Genomic DNA, 15,434 nt, shown 5'->3' on the forward strand with positions numbered 1-15,434 from the left:
ATTTTGTCCCAAAATCCTTAATTTGTCGACATACCCCACCACACACCACTAGTGAAATAAGTGTAGATTTAGAGGCTTTTTAACCACAACCACCCCTCATCGGCAATTTCGAAAGCCACGTGAAGTCTCTTAACGTGGCCCTTTAAGCATCCACTCTCCTTTGTCTTCACCAGTTCTCCCCAGTCCCCAACCCTATAAAACCCACCACCTCAAACCCTCATCCTCCACTTCAACCACCACCACCACCAGTACTACTACCACCTTCTCTCCTCCCTCAAAACTTCATATATCTTTTTCCGACATGGCTGCTTCTTCAATATTCATGGTAGTCCCCATCACAGTTTTCAAGAGAAATCCCACATTCTCCATCAGGTGCATGGCACAGACACCACAAAGTGGTGAAACCGGGAGTTCCAAACAAGCAACCACACCAAATATGACCAGTACTCCTCCACCGCCTGCACCGAAGGTCAGCTCGAAGTTCTCTGAGGTATTGGCATTCAGCGGACCGGCACCGGAGAGGATAAACGGAAGGTTGGCGATGATCGGGTTTGTGTCGGCGATGGCGGTAGAAGTGAGCAGCGGTCAAGACGTGTTTGCCCAGATCGGCAATGGCGGAGTGGCGGTGTTTGTCGGCACTAGCATGGTGTTGACGTTAGCGTCGTTGGTGCCGTTGTTTAAAGGAGTGAGTGTGCAGTCGAAGTCGAGTGGACTGATGACGTCAGATGCAGAGCTTTGGAATGGACGGGTTGCGATGTTGGGGCTTGTGGCTTTGGCTTTCACTGAATATGTTAAAGGCAGTGCTCTTGTCTAGATAATGTATTCCAAAATCCAAACTTTTCTATTACAGAATTAAATATAAAACAGGAAAATGTATATTCTTTTGAATATTTATTTGTATCATTGACCTAACATGGTTCAAATCATGAAAAACATATGTTTGATAATATAAAAGAACATAATACAGTATAAAACCAAAAACTAAGATAAATTTTAGGGGAATAAACAAATCGTTCACCCTGTATATATGTATAAGTGTATAACACATGATCTTGAATAAAGCAACCTAAACTAATTGATATAAGAGTCAAAGTATAAAATACTTAAACATTCGGTGTAATTAGGTGTCTATTGCAATCCTAGTTTTACAGCTTGCTCACAGGAACAGGAGATGTAAGCAAAGTTACTGTTAAGATACCTTAAAAGCAAAACGATCACAAAACCATTATATAATATAACAAGTTATTCGTGAAATGGCCATATTTTGGCCTTATATATAGTGATCGTGACATTTTTCTTATTTCTTTTTATAAAAAATGACTTCCGTGAGGAACATTTTCTCATAAAGTTAGCCCATTGAACATTCGTGAAATTGATTTATTTTGGGAAACCATCAATTCATGATGTAAATTTAATTTTCTAACTATTTAATATGTTAACGATGAAACTGTTTAGAGATATAGACACTCGCAAAGGTTATTTTCATTCTTGAAGATAACAGTCATCTTATTTATTTCACTTTTTAACAAATATATCATAAAAAAAAAAAAAAAAAAAAAAAAAAAAAAAACGATTTGACGATTTTGATATTCAATGTGCCTTAGCCATCCAAGTAAATTGTTAAAAACCTCTAAATTCATCTATATAGCCACTCGCAAAGGTTATATTCATTCTTGAATATACCTAATTTGATTTAATGATCTTGAGAATGCAAACAAACTGTTTAAAAAGATAGGTAAAATCAAATATAACGAGAATTTCGAAAAGTTAAATCACCCTGTAGTGGCGACAATATTACCGGCGACATGGGCTTTTAGCGGCGACAAATGCTAGAGTCGCCGCTAAAAGTCCACTTCGCCGGTAATAGTGTCGCCGCTAAAGGGTTATCAAACGAATCCACGTTTTCCCCTCCGTTACATCTAAGCCTGTTTGATCAAATATCCAATCCAACGGTTGGGGTTCATTATCCGTATTAGCCTAAAACAGGCGACATATGTGTCGCCGCTAAAAGTTAAAAATGTCGCCGCTAATAGTTAGCTAAAAGTTTAATCGGATATTATTACTTTTCATATTTAATTAATTATAATCGGATGTTTATTATGTAATTAGCGTCGACACTATTATTTTTGATATTTAATCGAATGTTGTTATGTATTTACCGACAACATTATTACCGGCAACCAAAATCTTTAATTAAAAAAAATTAAAAAAATGAAAATTGTTATTATCTGCGACGCTATTACCAGCGACTGTGTTATTACCGGCAACATTATTATTAGCGGCGACACACATCATTAGCGGCGACAATTTGATTAATAGCGCCGAAACAGTAATGACAACTTATTACCAGTGACGCGTCGCCGCTATTACTATTACCGGCGACTTTTGTCGCCGTTAATGATCGTTTTCCTAGTAGTAAATTTAATATTATCACTACATAAGTAAGAGAATATGTAGCTCCTAAGGATTTACGTCTCTATAGTATATTAAAACATAGCATCTATGAATTACAAAACGCTCGTAATGATAATTTTCAAAGAATGTTTAATCAACATGAATATTTTTCTTCTTCTGATCGGACCATCAACAAAATTAGCACCATACACGAAAAGCCAAAAATAAGTATAGGCATTATGCATGTTTAGGATAGGGTGCTAAATGAACAGGCTACATGGATGCATTATAATTATAGAATTTATTTAAGATGTCTTGTACACACGAGCCTATAACACTAACACTAATTTATAGTTATACTATTAGAGCATCTCCAATGCAAAAGTATTTAAAGTTTTTTACTATTTCCTTGACCACTTAATATTATTAAACATCATTTGAGAGGATAGCTTTTTTGTTTTTTTTATTGACCATTCAATATATATATTTAATGGTCAATATAGTATAAATGTTTGTCTAGTCTAATCATTTATCTTTAAAAATATGTCATTTTACCTACATAATTTTATTTTAGTTGAAATAATATTTATTTCTTTAATGAATAATTATTTCTATTAGATGTTACAAATGTTTATATATTATAATTACAATAAAGTTCAATACAAACTATATTTTATTAAAAATATGATGTGTTTAAAGACAACTAATTAGATTAAGGGGTTATAAGACGTGGATCAACTAAAAAAAAAAAAAAACTATGCTGAGGTTAACCATTGGAGATGCAACTTAATTAGAGCTTAAAACTATAGGATGTGGAGTTGACAATAACTTTAAGTTATAACACAACTTAACCATTGGAGATGCTCTTAGACTTATTTTTTGGATGAATGATGATAAATTCTTACCATATAATTATCATTAACTTTACTTTTTAAGTCTTCATTACAATATAATTATTATTTGTCCAACTTTTATTATTAGTTTATTATAACACAATCAATAAATCATTATTAATTTATAATTATATTTTTACTATTAACTTTATTCATATGGATAACTTTAAATTTATTTTTTATTAAGATAAAAAAACAACAATAATATTGTTTTTATAATATAATCATATAAATAATACTATTAAAAATAAATTTTCAAATAAGTTTTCATCAACCTAATATCATTGATACTATAAATAACATTATAAGAAAAATAAATTCCGAACAAATCCTCAATCATTTTTTTTTTCTTTAGCTTTAAATATTACATAACAAAAATCCGAGACAAAAATAAATAACAATTAATCATCTTTAGTCCTAAAAGATATTTCCGTAGGTTTGAGTCGCTTATAAAATTTTAGACGCGACTTATACATAGTTTGTTATTTAGTTGCGAACGGGTCTTTGTGGCAGATAGATAATGTCGAAATAGGAGGCATCAGACACTCTTCTTCTAATAGTATCATCACATAATGATTGGTTTATACAAGTGCTAATGTAAGGACAATATGATTTTGAAACTCTCAAGGACCTCTCCATAGAGAGAAAAGGGTTATAGAGTCTACTGTGGTAAAAATTAGACGATCAGAACAAACCTATTGGTTATTAGGATACATGTCTCAGGCATAAACATATAGTGTTCTAGTGGTGATGTCCTTTCTTTCATGAAGAAAAACAAAGAATCAAGTACTCCATCACATCCAACGAAAACTCTAGAATAGTCTTCATATGAAGTCAATAACTCATCATATAATTGTCGACGAATGAAAAGTCACTCATCTTCATCATACCCGAGACAAACGACTACCGATTGAACATCACAATTTCCATCACCTAATACATTTTGTATACACTTGATGCACGAATATAAATAATATTCATAATTTTAAACTTATTTTTATTAAGACAAAAGAAAACAACAATAATGTTTTTATAATATAAGAATATGAATAATGTTATAAAAATAAATTTTCAAATAAAATTTCATAATTTTTTTATGGGTTGTGATGTAAGTACCCCCTTAACAGATTTTACCCCCTCCACTACAAGAATATCACACTTTAGCGGCCACACTATTATCGGCGACATGGGCTTTTAGCGTCGACAAATGCTAGAGTCGCCGCTAAAAGTCCACTCCGCCGGTAATAGTGTCGCCGCTAAAGGGTTATCACCCGAATCCATGTTTTCCCCTCCGTTACATCTAAGCCCGTTTGATCAAATATCCAATCCAACGGTTGGGGTTCATTATCCGCATTAACCTAATACCGGCGACATATGTGTCGTCGCTAAATGTTAAAAATATCGCCGCTAATAGTTAGTTAAAAGTTTAATCGGATATTATGATTTTTGATATTTAATTAATTAGAATCGGATGTTTGTTATGTAATTAGCGTCGACACTATTATTTTTGATATTTAATCGAATGCAGTTATGTAATTACCAACGACATTATTACCGGCAACCAAAATCTTTAATTAAAAAAAAATAAAAAAAATAAAAATTGTTATTACCGGCGACACTATTACCGGCGACTGTGTTATAACCGACGACATTGTTATTAACGGCGACACACATCATTAGCGGCGACAAATATCATTAGCGGCGACAATTTGCTCAATAGCGACGAAACAGGAGTGGCAACTTATTACCGGCGACAACCCGACTTATTACCGGCGACTTTTGACGCCGCTAACGATCGGTTTCCTAGTAGTAAATATAATATTATCACTACATAAGTAAGAGAATATGTAGCTCCTAAGGATTTACGTCTCTATAGTATATTAAAACATACCATCTATGAATTACAAAACGCTCGTAATGATAATTTTCAAAGAATGTTTAATGAACATGAATATTTTTCTTCTTCTGATCGGACCATCAACAAAATTAGCACCATAGACGAAAAGCCAAAAATAAGTATAGGCATTATGCATGTTTAGGATAGGGTGCTAAATGAACAGGTTACATGGATGCATTATAATTATATAATTTATTTAAAATGTCCCGTACACACCAACTTACAACACTAATTTATAGTTATATTATTAGAGTATCTCCAATGATAATTTATTTATAGGGTCCTAAATGAACAGGCTACATGGATGCATTATAATTATAGAATTTATTTAAGATGTCTTGTACGCACCAGCCTACAACACTAACACCAATTTATAGTTATACTATTAGAGCATCTCCAATGCAAAAGTATTTATAGTTTTTTACTATTTCCTTGACCATTTAATATTATTAAACATCATTTGAGAGGATAGCTTTTTTGTTTTTTTATTGACCATTCAATATATATATTTAATGGTCAATATAGTATAAATGTTTGTCCAGTCTAATCATTTATCTTTAAAAATATGTCATTTTACCTACATAATTTTATTTTAGTTGAAATAATATTTATTTCTTTAATGAATAATTATTTCTATTAGATGTTACAAATGTTTATATATTATAACTACAATAAAGTTCAATACAAACTATATCATTAACTTTACTTTTTAACTCATCATTACAATATAATTATTATTTGTCCAACGTTTATTATTATTTCATTATAACTTTATTCATATTGATAACTTTAAATTTGTAATTATATTTTTATTATTAACTTTATTCATATTGATAACTTTAAATTTATGTTTTATTAAGATAAAAAAACAACAATAATATTGTTTTTATAATATAATCACATAATTAATACTATTAAAAATAAAATTTCAAATAAGTTTTCATTAACCTAATATCATTGATAGTATAAATAATATCATAACAAAAAATAAATTTCGAACAAATCTTCATCATTTTTTTCTTTAGTTTTAAATATTACATAACAAAAATCCGAGACAAAAATAAATAACAATTAATCATCTTTAGTCCTTAAAGATATTTCCGTATGTTTGAGTCGCTTATAAAATTTTAGACGCGACTTATACATAGTTTGTCATTCGGTTGCGAACGGGTCTGTGTGGTAGATACATAATGTCGAAATAGGAGGCATCAGACACTCTTCTTCTAACAGTATCATCACATAATGATTGGTGTATACAAGTGCAAATGTAAGGACAATATGATTTTGAAACTATCAAGGACCTCTCCATAGAGGGAAAAGGGTTATAGAGTCTACTGTGGTAAAAATTAGACGATCAGAACAAACCTATTGGTTATTAGGATACATGACTGAGGCATAAACATATAGTGTTCCAATGGTGTTGTCCTTTCTGTCATGATGAAAAACAATGAATCAAGTACTCAATCACATCCAACGAAAACTCTAGAATAGTTTTTATATGAAGTCAATAACTCATCATATAATTATCGACGAATTAAAAGTCACTCATCTGCATCATACCCGAGACAAACGACTACTGGTCGAACATCACAATTTTCATCACCTAATACATTTTGTATATACTTGATGCACGGATATCAGTAATATTCATAATTTTAAACTTATTTTTATTAAGACAAAAAAAAAACAACAATAATGTTTTTATAATATAATAATATAAATAATATTATAAAAATAAAATTTGATAATTTTTTTTTGGTTGTGCTGTAAGTACCCCCTTAACAGATTTTACCCCCTCCCCTAACATCAATCTAATCAACCTTTTAAATTTGATTTGACATCATTTTATTTTCTTTTTCTTTTTTTGTTTTTTTTTTCCTTTTTTTTGTTGTTTTTTCTTTTAATAATAATAATAATAATAATAATAATAATAATAATAATAATAATAGTAATAATAATAATAATAATAATAATATTATTATTATTATTATTATTTTTATTATTATTTATTATTATTATTATTATATTAAATTTTGATAACCATATAAAATTTGGACAACATTATAAATTCGGACGGCATTATAAAATTTGAATTTAACGATTATATAAAATGAAACAAAAGTCAAGTTTGTTTTCTATCCGCATAACGCACCACACAAATATAAATAACGAACTAATTAATATATATGTGGTAAATAAAGAAAAACTTTGCTTTAGTTCCGTTTTATATAGTCGTTTGAATTTTATTATGTCGTCCAACTTTATAATGTCGTACGAATTTTAAAATTTCATCCAAATTTATAATGTCATCCGATTTTAAAAACCGATTTATAAAATATAAAAAAAAGAATTAAAAACCGATTTTATATAGTCGATCGAATTTATAATGTGTTCCGATATATAAAATGTTGTTCGAAATTTATAATAATAATAATAATAATAATAATAATTATTATTATTATTATTATTATATTAAAATATATAATAAAAAATAATTAAAAACCAATGTCGTCCGAATTATAAAATTTTGTTCGAAATTTATAATAATAATAATAATAATACTAATAATAATAATAATCATAATAATAACAACAACAACAAAAAAACAAAATAGGAAAAAAAAAAACAAAAAAAAACAACAAAAAACAAAAAATCAAATCAAGGGGTGGAATTGGAAAAATGAGGGTGTACTTATAGAAAACCCTTTTTTTATCTTTGTTTTTAGTCGTAAAGTCACAAACTTATTTTTTTTCTCTATTACTATAAACCTAATTTTCATAAAACTATTTATTTTTTGCTGTTTTTTGTTATACTTTGCTATTAATTTTTTTTAAAACGTGCCTTTTTACATTTAAAAGTGCAGTTTTTTTAAAAAAACGTGCAATTTTGTTCTAAAAAGTGCAGTTTTTTTAAATTTGTAGTTTTTTTTTATAAATTACAACATTTTTTACATGATGCAGTTTTTTTTATAAAAAGGGCAGTTTTTTTTATAAAAAGTGTAGTTTCACATAAAACACACAATTTTTTTTTAAAAAGTTCAGTTTATTTGATTAAAAATTATAGTTTTTTTAATAAAAAGTATACTTATTTATTGATTTTTAATTCTATAAAATATTAAAAATAAAAAATATTAGCTCGTCAATAACAAAAAAATGTTAGACTTTAATTTATTACCTTGAGCTAAAAAACAATAAAATAAAATTACATATAGTGATATTGTTAACCGAAATTGAAATAAGTAATATTAATAATAGTAATATCTCCCTATCTAATAAACAAAACCATATCTCCAGATGTCCCTTCAAAACATCATAATTCTGCAAAAGTTAAATACCCATTATACCCCTACTTGGTTTCACATTGAATACAATTCGATATCAAATCCATATAACGCCCTATTGTGTTTCCAATTTTATCGGTGATAACAGCTGTAGCCATTAACACAAATTCTGCACATACCCGATTAATAGAATGTTACTATGGAATCCGATTTCTTATATAAGATATGATATCAATCAATCGATTACATTTAATTAAAATTATTATGTCAATTATTATATTATGTCGATTATATAATCTGCTCAATATATACTTGAAATATATGATATCAACGTTCCTTTACAGCATCATGTTTCCAAGGTTTTGCATCATCGACAATTCAGTTTTCGGATATTCAATCACACAGTTCAATCCTTTTGATAAGTTTCTTCTTCTCAATGTGTATATATATTTGTTTTCTTCAACTAAATTGTATTTTGTAAGTCCCTGTTTCCCACTCATGGACAGAACACGACGAATTTGAGTTAGCGTATTGATCTTTGACTGGAATGAATACAATTAAAACGTTAATTGTTGTCCCTTCCCAATGTTCTAGCATGTTACTGCTGCTATTTATGTTGTTTAACCTATGATTGTTCTGTCTGTATATGTTTACGGTGGTTGATCGGTCATTGCTTCTTAAAATTTTGAACTTGATTACTGATCTGGATTTACCCCTGCCATTGTTGTCGCATGTTACTGCTGCTATTTATGTTGTTTATCCTATTATTTTTCTATCTGTAAATGTTTATGGTGGTTTATCGGTCATTGTTTCTTAAATTTTGAACTTGATTAGTGATCTGGATTACTTCAAAAAAATATTTGAAGTTTTCTGTAATACATATTTTTTTGAAGATTATAAAGTGATTTTAAGAAAATGAGAAAACTTACAAATGGATTTTCTAGGTTGAATCTTGATATGCCTTTTTATGCCCCTCTATTTAGACATAAAGAAGTCATGTCGAGATAAGACCATGAAATTACCAATCAAATAAAATGTCAAAATTAATTTATTTTATACGGGCTTACAAAAGGCTACAATACTTTAGTTATCCCAAATTATGATTTGTTAAACTGTTGGTTGAATCATTGTAAACTGTTTGTATTTTATGTGTTTTAATAATTGAAAATTGTTTATTTTAATAGTCCAGGGACATAATGATAATTTTCTGGAAAAGGGTATATAGTTTGTGTTTTTATGTGTCTTTCAATTTTGTTTTCTTTGTTTGAATGTTTGAATATACTTTATTGCATTATTGATTGTGTTCTTAGACTTTATTGCATAATGGTAATTTTCTTCCATTGTTCTTATACTTTACCATGATTTTGCTGCTATTTTTAGGGATAAATGCAAGAAATAGCAATGAACTTCTCTTTATCGTGAATTATAGCATTCTCCTTTCATATGCTTCTGTTACGACATTGGATTTTTAGTTTTTTTTTTAAATTTAAAATTTATATTTTTAAGGCATTGTAATTTGAACGATAAACCAATTGTATTGAACAAGTGTCGATTCATTGTGTAAGACATAAGCAAAACGAAAATAAAACTTCTAAACTCAGCTTTACTTGGAAACCTTTAAAGAACATAAACATAAATAGATTCACGTGACACAGAACTTCAGCCGGATAACACCAAAAAAAATAACTAAATCTAAAATCCACATTTCACATGGTTTGAATGCTCTTAAGAAATGTCACATTAAAACTAATAGCCCCACCCATTTGTTTACACCTTGTGCACTCAAATTACATATGAAGGAGGTACCAATGCAAACAAGCAAGTAGCTTATGATCAAAATTATTTATTATACTAATGCTCTAGTAACCTACTTAAAGAATCTTTCATGATTAAACTGTTGGTTGAATCATTGTAAACTGTTTGTATTTTATGTGTTTTAATAATTGAAAATGCTCCATACATTTTTCGACTTAGCGGTCAAAATTATCATAGTATCGGATTCATTTTACCGAAACAGGGATTTAAACCAAAATTCTCTCAGTTGTACATATACAATACTAATAATGAGATCGCAAATAGACGAACATTTTTTAGGTACACTCTTCACAATTATCACATTAATAGATATATTATTCATCAGCATTAATTTCTTTATTTATCTTATGTTTATATGTTCATCTTACTTGCAGTGGAGAAAATCAGTGATCTTGTAACGCCTATGTTTCCAGGCTAGACATTATCCTTGATGTAATAGTCTAGGTTAATCTTTGTAACCCAATTTGAAATAATCAAAATGTATTATTTGTGAATTATGTGAATTATGTGTGTGTTTTCTTAATTATTATAATTTAATTGAATTAAGAATAAAAATAAGCGTCAAAATGAAATATTAGATAAAGTCGATATCTATGGATAAAGTTGTAGTGGCCGAAACGAGGTTTCCGAATATATATAGAGAGCCCAAATCTGACTTCGTATGAGGAAGTTATGATTTTCTGAAGTTTCGACTTGGCTATATGCAGCCCGAATACTCGATTTGAGATCGAGCGGTTTTTAGCCGAAACAATCTAAACGAGAATCGAAGATCTCGTTCTTAGTAGCGAAACGATGAAAAGTTAGGCGAGAACGGACGTAGGACGAAGAAGTTATGAATTTATAACGAAGTTTTGCTGTCTGGGCCTACTAAAAATAAATAATAAAAATAAAAGTCAAAATTAGCCGACGGAGTCTAAATGAAAGTTGTAGAGTATGGTCTAACCTACGCGTGGATATAAAGAACGTCGAAAACGGAGTTCGTATCAAGAAGATATGAATTTTTGAAGTTTATTAAATAATTAAAATATAAATTTAATTAATAAATCCGATATTATCCGAAGGGGAGTCACCGGACTTATCCGGGTTACGCCCAGCGTACAGCGAAGCGTGACGAAGCCTCGCACTCGAGAACTCCGATGACGCATGCAGTGACGCTTTTGGCATTACGCCCAGCGTAATGCGAGGGTTCAGCCCTATAAAAGGGGCATGCGAGGGCAAGGATTTTGTGAAAAACTTTAGGTGGGGGACTGAGACAGGTGGGAATGAGGGAATCCAATGTGCTGGTGCTCTTGTAGCTTTAAAAGAAAACGTTGGAAAGCTTGGAAATGATCACAAGAATGCCAAGACTTTAGCTTGGAAATGATCACTTTATTCGTTCAAAAAATGTAAGTTTCTGTTTGGAAATTATTACTATATGCTCTTATATAACTGATATGTGTATTGATAGTGGTCTTAAATTGAAATTTGAACACACATGATTATAGGTGAAACAAGCAATTGTTGAAGATGCGAAACAAATAAAATTCTAGCTTATATATCTGCCTTGAAGAAGCTCTGCAATCATCCAAAGGTAAAACATTTTTGGAAGAATCACAACATTATTAGGACACAATTTTTTCTGATGCATTTCTTTGATATTGTAGCTGATTTATGATACAATGAAAATGTTCTCCGGAAGGTAAACTAAATCATGTCTTATTATGTTGTGTTATTTTGTACAATGTTCTTGATATTTATTTATTTATTTATTTATTTGTTAGATCTGGATCTTGTACTGGTGGTGATGGATCTTGGACTGGTGGATGATGACCTGGTTGAAGTGTCATGAAAGATGCAAGTCTTGGCCTGTTTGTTGGCCCATCTTTGTAAGAGAACAAATGATCGAATTGTATTGGTTTCAAATTATACTCAGGTATAAATTACAAGTTCTTTTATGTAATTAGGAGTTTAATAAAAGTGATTAAATCTTTAAGCGGTTGTAATTCTTTAGACACCAGACAAAAGTTGCAGGATGGGTCCACATCAACTAGCATAATACAAAAGTTGGTCAACTGCTTCAATGATCCATCAAAGGTATTTAATTTTTAATCATATAATAAGTACATACTCATTTAATAAAAAAAATACACATCATTATGTTGCAGGATGAGTTTGCATTTCTTTTCAGCAGCAAAGCTGGTGGTTGTGACCTCAACTTGATAGGTTGAAATAGACTTGTTCCGTTTGACCTGATTGGAATCCTACAAATGACAAACAGGTACTTAGACACTCAACTTTGTTTTTCTAGGGACAAAATCGTCTTTTTTATATCTTTCTTTTCCATGTAGGCTGCTGCAAGAGTCTAAAGGGATGGGCAGAAGAAGAGAGTATACGTCTATAGGTTTTTGATATTAAACATTGATATTTGATGTTTTTGGATGTTTTGTTAAAATTTGGTACTTGATTTTGGTATTTTAATATTAGTGTTTGTTTTGGATTGTATAATTATTTGATGTTTTTGGTATTTTATTATTGTTTAGTTTGGGATTGTATAATTATTTGATGTTTTTAACATTTTTTTTATTTTAGATTTGTAATAAAAAAATTAATATTATATATTTGCGATGGATCAGCTACGGAAACAAAAAAAATGACATCTAAATTTTGCTAGGGATCAGCGACGGAATATAAAAAGACAGATATAAAGGTTTGCAAGGGATTAGCGACAGAAAATAAAAAGACGGATATAGAGCTTTGCAAGGGATTAGCGACAAAATATTTATTTACTTTTGTCGCTGATGTCCTAAAATAACGGTATTAAGAGAGCAACTTGCGATGGAAATTCCGTCGCTAAAGTCGTCGCAAAGAAAATCAAGTCCGTCGCTAAATCTCTCGCTAAGCCATTAGCCACCTTTTATTTGGCTATGGAGTAAGTCTGTCACAGATCCGTCGCAAAAGACCTCTAGTGACGGAATAGCGACGGATTCATCCGTCGTTTCTAGTAGTGTCATACATCTGCCACAAATGAAAATGATCCTAACCCTACCAATCTTGAAGTATCGGAGAACATTGGTGCTGCATCTGAAAACACCACTACTGAAATTGCTGAAACTATAAATGTAGGCGATAGAATTGGATTCCAAGTAAGAGGATGCGAAGATCAATTTAGAAACTTGATCAAAAGACGAGGTGTGATTATAAGTGATCAAAGAATATTCTATCTCTCAATATTCGTGGTATAGGGTGTGAGGTGAAAAGAAATTGGGTGAAAGATTTAAAACAACAAAATCATGTGGTTTTCTTAGCTATTCAGGAAACAAAATAATCTGAAGTCAAAGAAAAATTGGATAAGGCTGTATGGGGCTCCTGTAACTTTTTAAGTGAAGTTGTTGACCTTATTTGTTTATCTGGTTGCATCCTCTCTATCTGGAACCCCTGTTTCATTAAGACCCTAGACATTATCAAAAACACTAACTTTCTAGCTATCTATGGTACCTGGCTGCCCACTAATAGCACTTGTTGGTTTATGCCCCCCAACAACCACAAAGAAAAAAAATCGTTGGTCCACCTTGGAAAATCTAATTGGTTCAGACCCGAATGCTAGGGGTGCGTTTGGTTATAGAAAATTTTCCAGTTTTCTAGGAAAAATTTTCAAGAAAAATGGAAATTTTGAAAACGCGTTTGTTTGTTCAGTTTTCCAAAATTTTCCAAGAAAATGAAAATTTTCAGTTTTCCAAATTGTATGTAAATTATAAAAGTGATTTATACAGTTTTCCAAATTTCTAAGATGGAATATGAAAACTCTTTCCGTTTCAACAAAACGCGTTTTCTAAAATTTTCATTGAAATTTGAAAATGAATCTCAACTCTATTTTCTGAAAACATTTTATTAGAAAATGAAATCAATTTTCCATAACCAAACGCACCCTAGGTGGTTTGTTTTTGGAGACTTCAACTGTGTCAGATCACAAGAAGAAAGAATGGGCTCCAATTTCTGTCACACCTCGGCTTTTCACTTCAATAAATTTATCTTCGATACAGGACTTACTGACATTAAGCTTGGTGGACGCAAATTTACTTATATGAGCGCGGACGGATCCAAACACAGTAAACTTGACAGATTCCTAATCACCCACAATTCACTCTCTGACTGGCCAAAGCATCAGTATTATTTAACGGTTCCCCAACAGTTGAATTCTCCATGGAGAAAGGAGTCAGACAGGGAGACCCCCTCTCCCCGTTTCTATTCATCATCACTGTCGAAGGTTTAAACATAGCCATGGAAGAAGCTTTCAACAAAAATATCTTTCGAGGCATTAAACTCCCAAATAATGGCCCAACTATATCACATCTCCAGTATGCCGACAATGTGATTTTCCTTGGTTCTTGGACAATTGACAATGCCAGAAACTTGATAATAATTCTTAGATGCTTTGAATTCTCTTCAGGTTTGAAGGTAAACATTCTTTCGGAATTTCTGTCCAAACACAAAAAATAGAATCTTTTGCTAGAAACTGTTGTTGTTCGATGGGACAACTCCTATTTACTTACCTAGGGCTGGCGGTGGGTGCTTCTATGTCTAGGGCCGTACATTGGAATCCGATAATTGACAAGTTCCGATCCAAATTAAACTATCAAGATGGAAAGCAATGAATCTATCATTTGGCGGGCATCTCATCCTATGTAAAGTTAAAAGTTGTCTTGGGAAGTCTAGGGACACTCTTCTTCTCACTATACAAAGCTCCTGTATGTGTCATAAAAAACCTAGAGAAAATTAGAATGCGGTTCTTTTGGGGTGGTCACTTAGAAAAAAGAAAATTGGCATGGATTGCTTGGGAAAAGTGCTTTCGGGCGTTGAACATGGAGGACTCGGTATAGGCAGCCTAAAAGCTCAAAATCAAGCTCTACTAGTCAAATGGTGGTGGAGATTTAGAACATCGAACAGTTGTATATGGCTGGAAGTAATTAAATCCATATATGGTTCAGATGGGGGATTTACAAATGTTGCTAGAGCAGTCAGACGTGGAAACTGTTGGTGTAATATTGCAAATCTCCCAAAAATGCTAGTTAAGGATGATCTCCAATTCCATGACTTTTTTCAAATTGATCAACATGGATCTGGTGAATGACAAAGGACTATATATCCTTCTAAAAAGTACTCAGTAGCCTCATAGCGC

General features: G+C 31.0%; 1 protein-coding gene and 1 long non-coding RNA gene across 2 annotated transcripts; both read left to right on the top strand.

Moving 5' to 3' along the window:
- Window positions 1-204: 204 nt before the first annotated feature.
- LOC128126643 (early light-induced protein 1, chloroplastic-like) lies at window positions 205-907 on the top strand. Its single transcript, XM_052764482.1, has one exon. It carries the CDS (start codon window positions 302-304, stop codon window positions 812-814), a length of 513 nt encoding a protein of 170 aa, XP_052620442.1. The 5' UTR covers window positions 205-301; the 3' UTR covers window positions 815-907.
- Window positions 908-11,507: 10,600 nt separating this feature from the next.
- On the top strand, window positions 11,508-12,787 carry LOC111881944 (uncharacterized). The gene is made up of 7 exons (XR_008224608.1): window positions 11,508-11,664; window positions 11,764-11,849; window positions 11,923-11,957; window positions 12,040-12,191; window positions 12,270-12,352; window positions 12,424-12,536; window positions 12,607-12,787. It is a non-coding gene; the product is annotated as an uncharacterized LOC111881944 (long non-coding RNA).
- Window positions 12,788-15,434: the final 2,647 nt, after the last annotated feature.

This window comes from Lactuca sativa, chromosome 6 (genome assembly GCF_002870075.4).
Source record: "Lactuca sativa cultivar Salinas chromosome 6, Lsat_Salinas_v11, whole genome shotgun sequence".
Classification (NCBI taxonomy): Eukaryota; Viridiplantae; Streptophyta; class Magnoliopsida; order Asterales; family Asteraceae; genus Lactuca; species Lactuca sativa.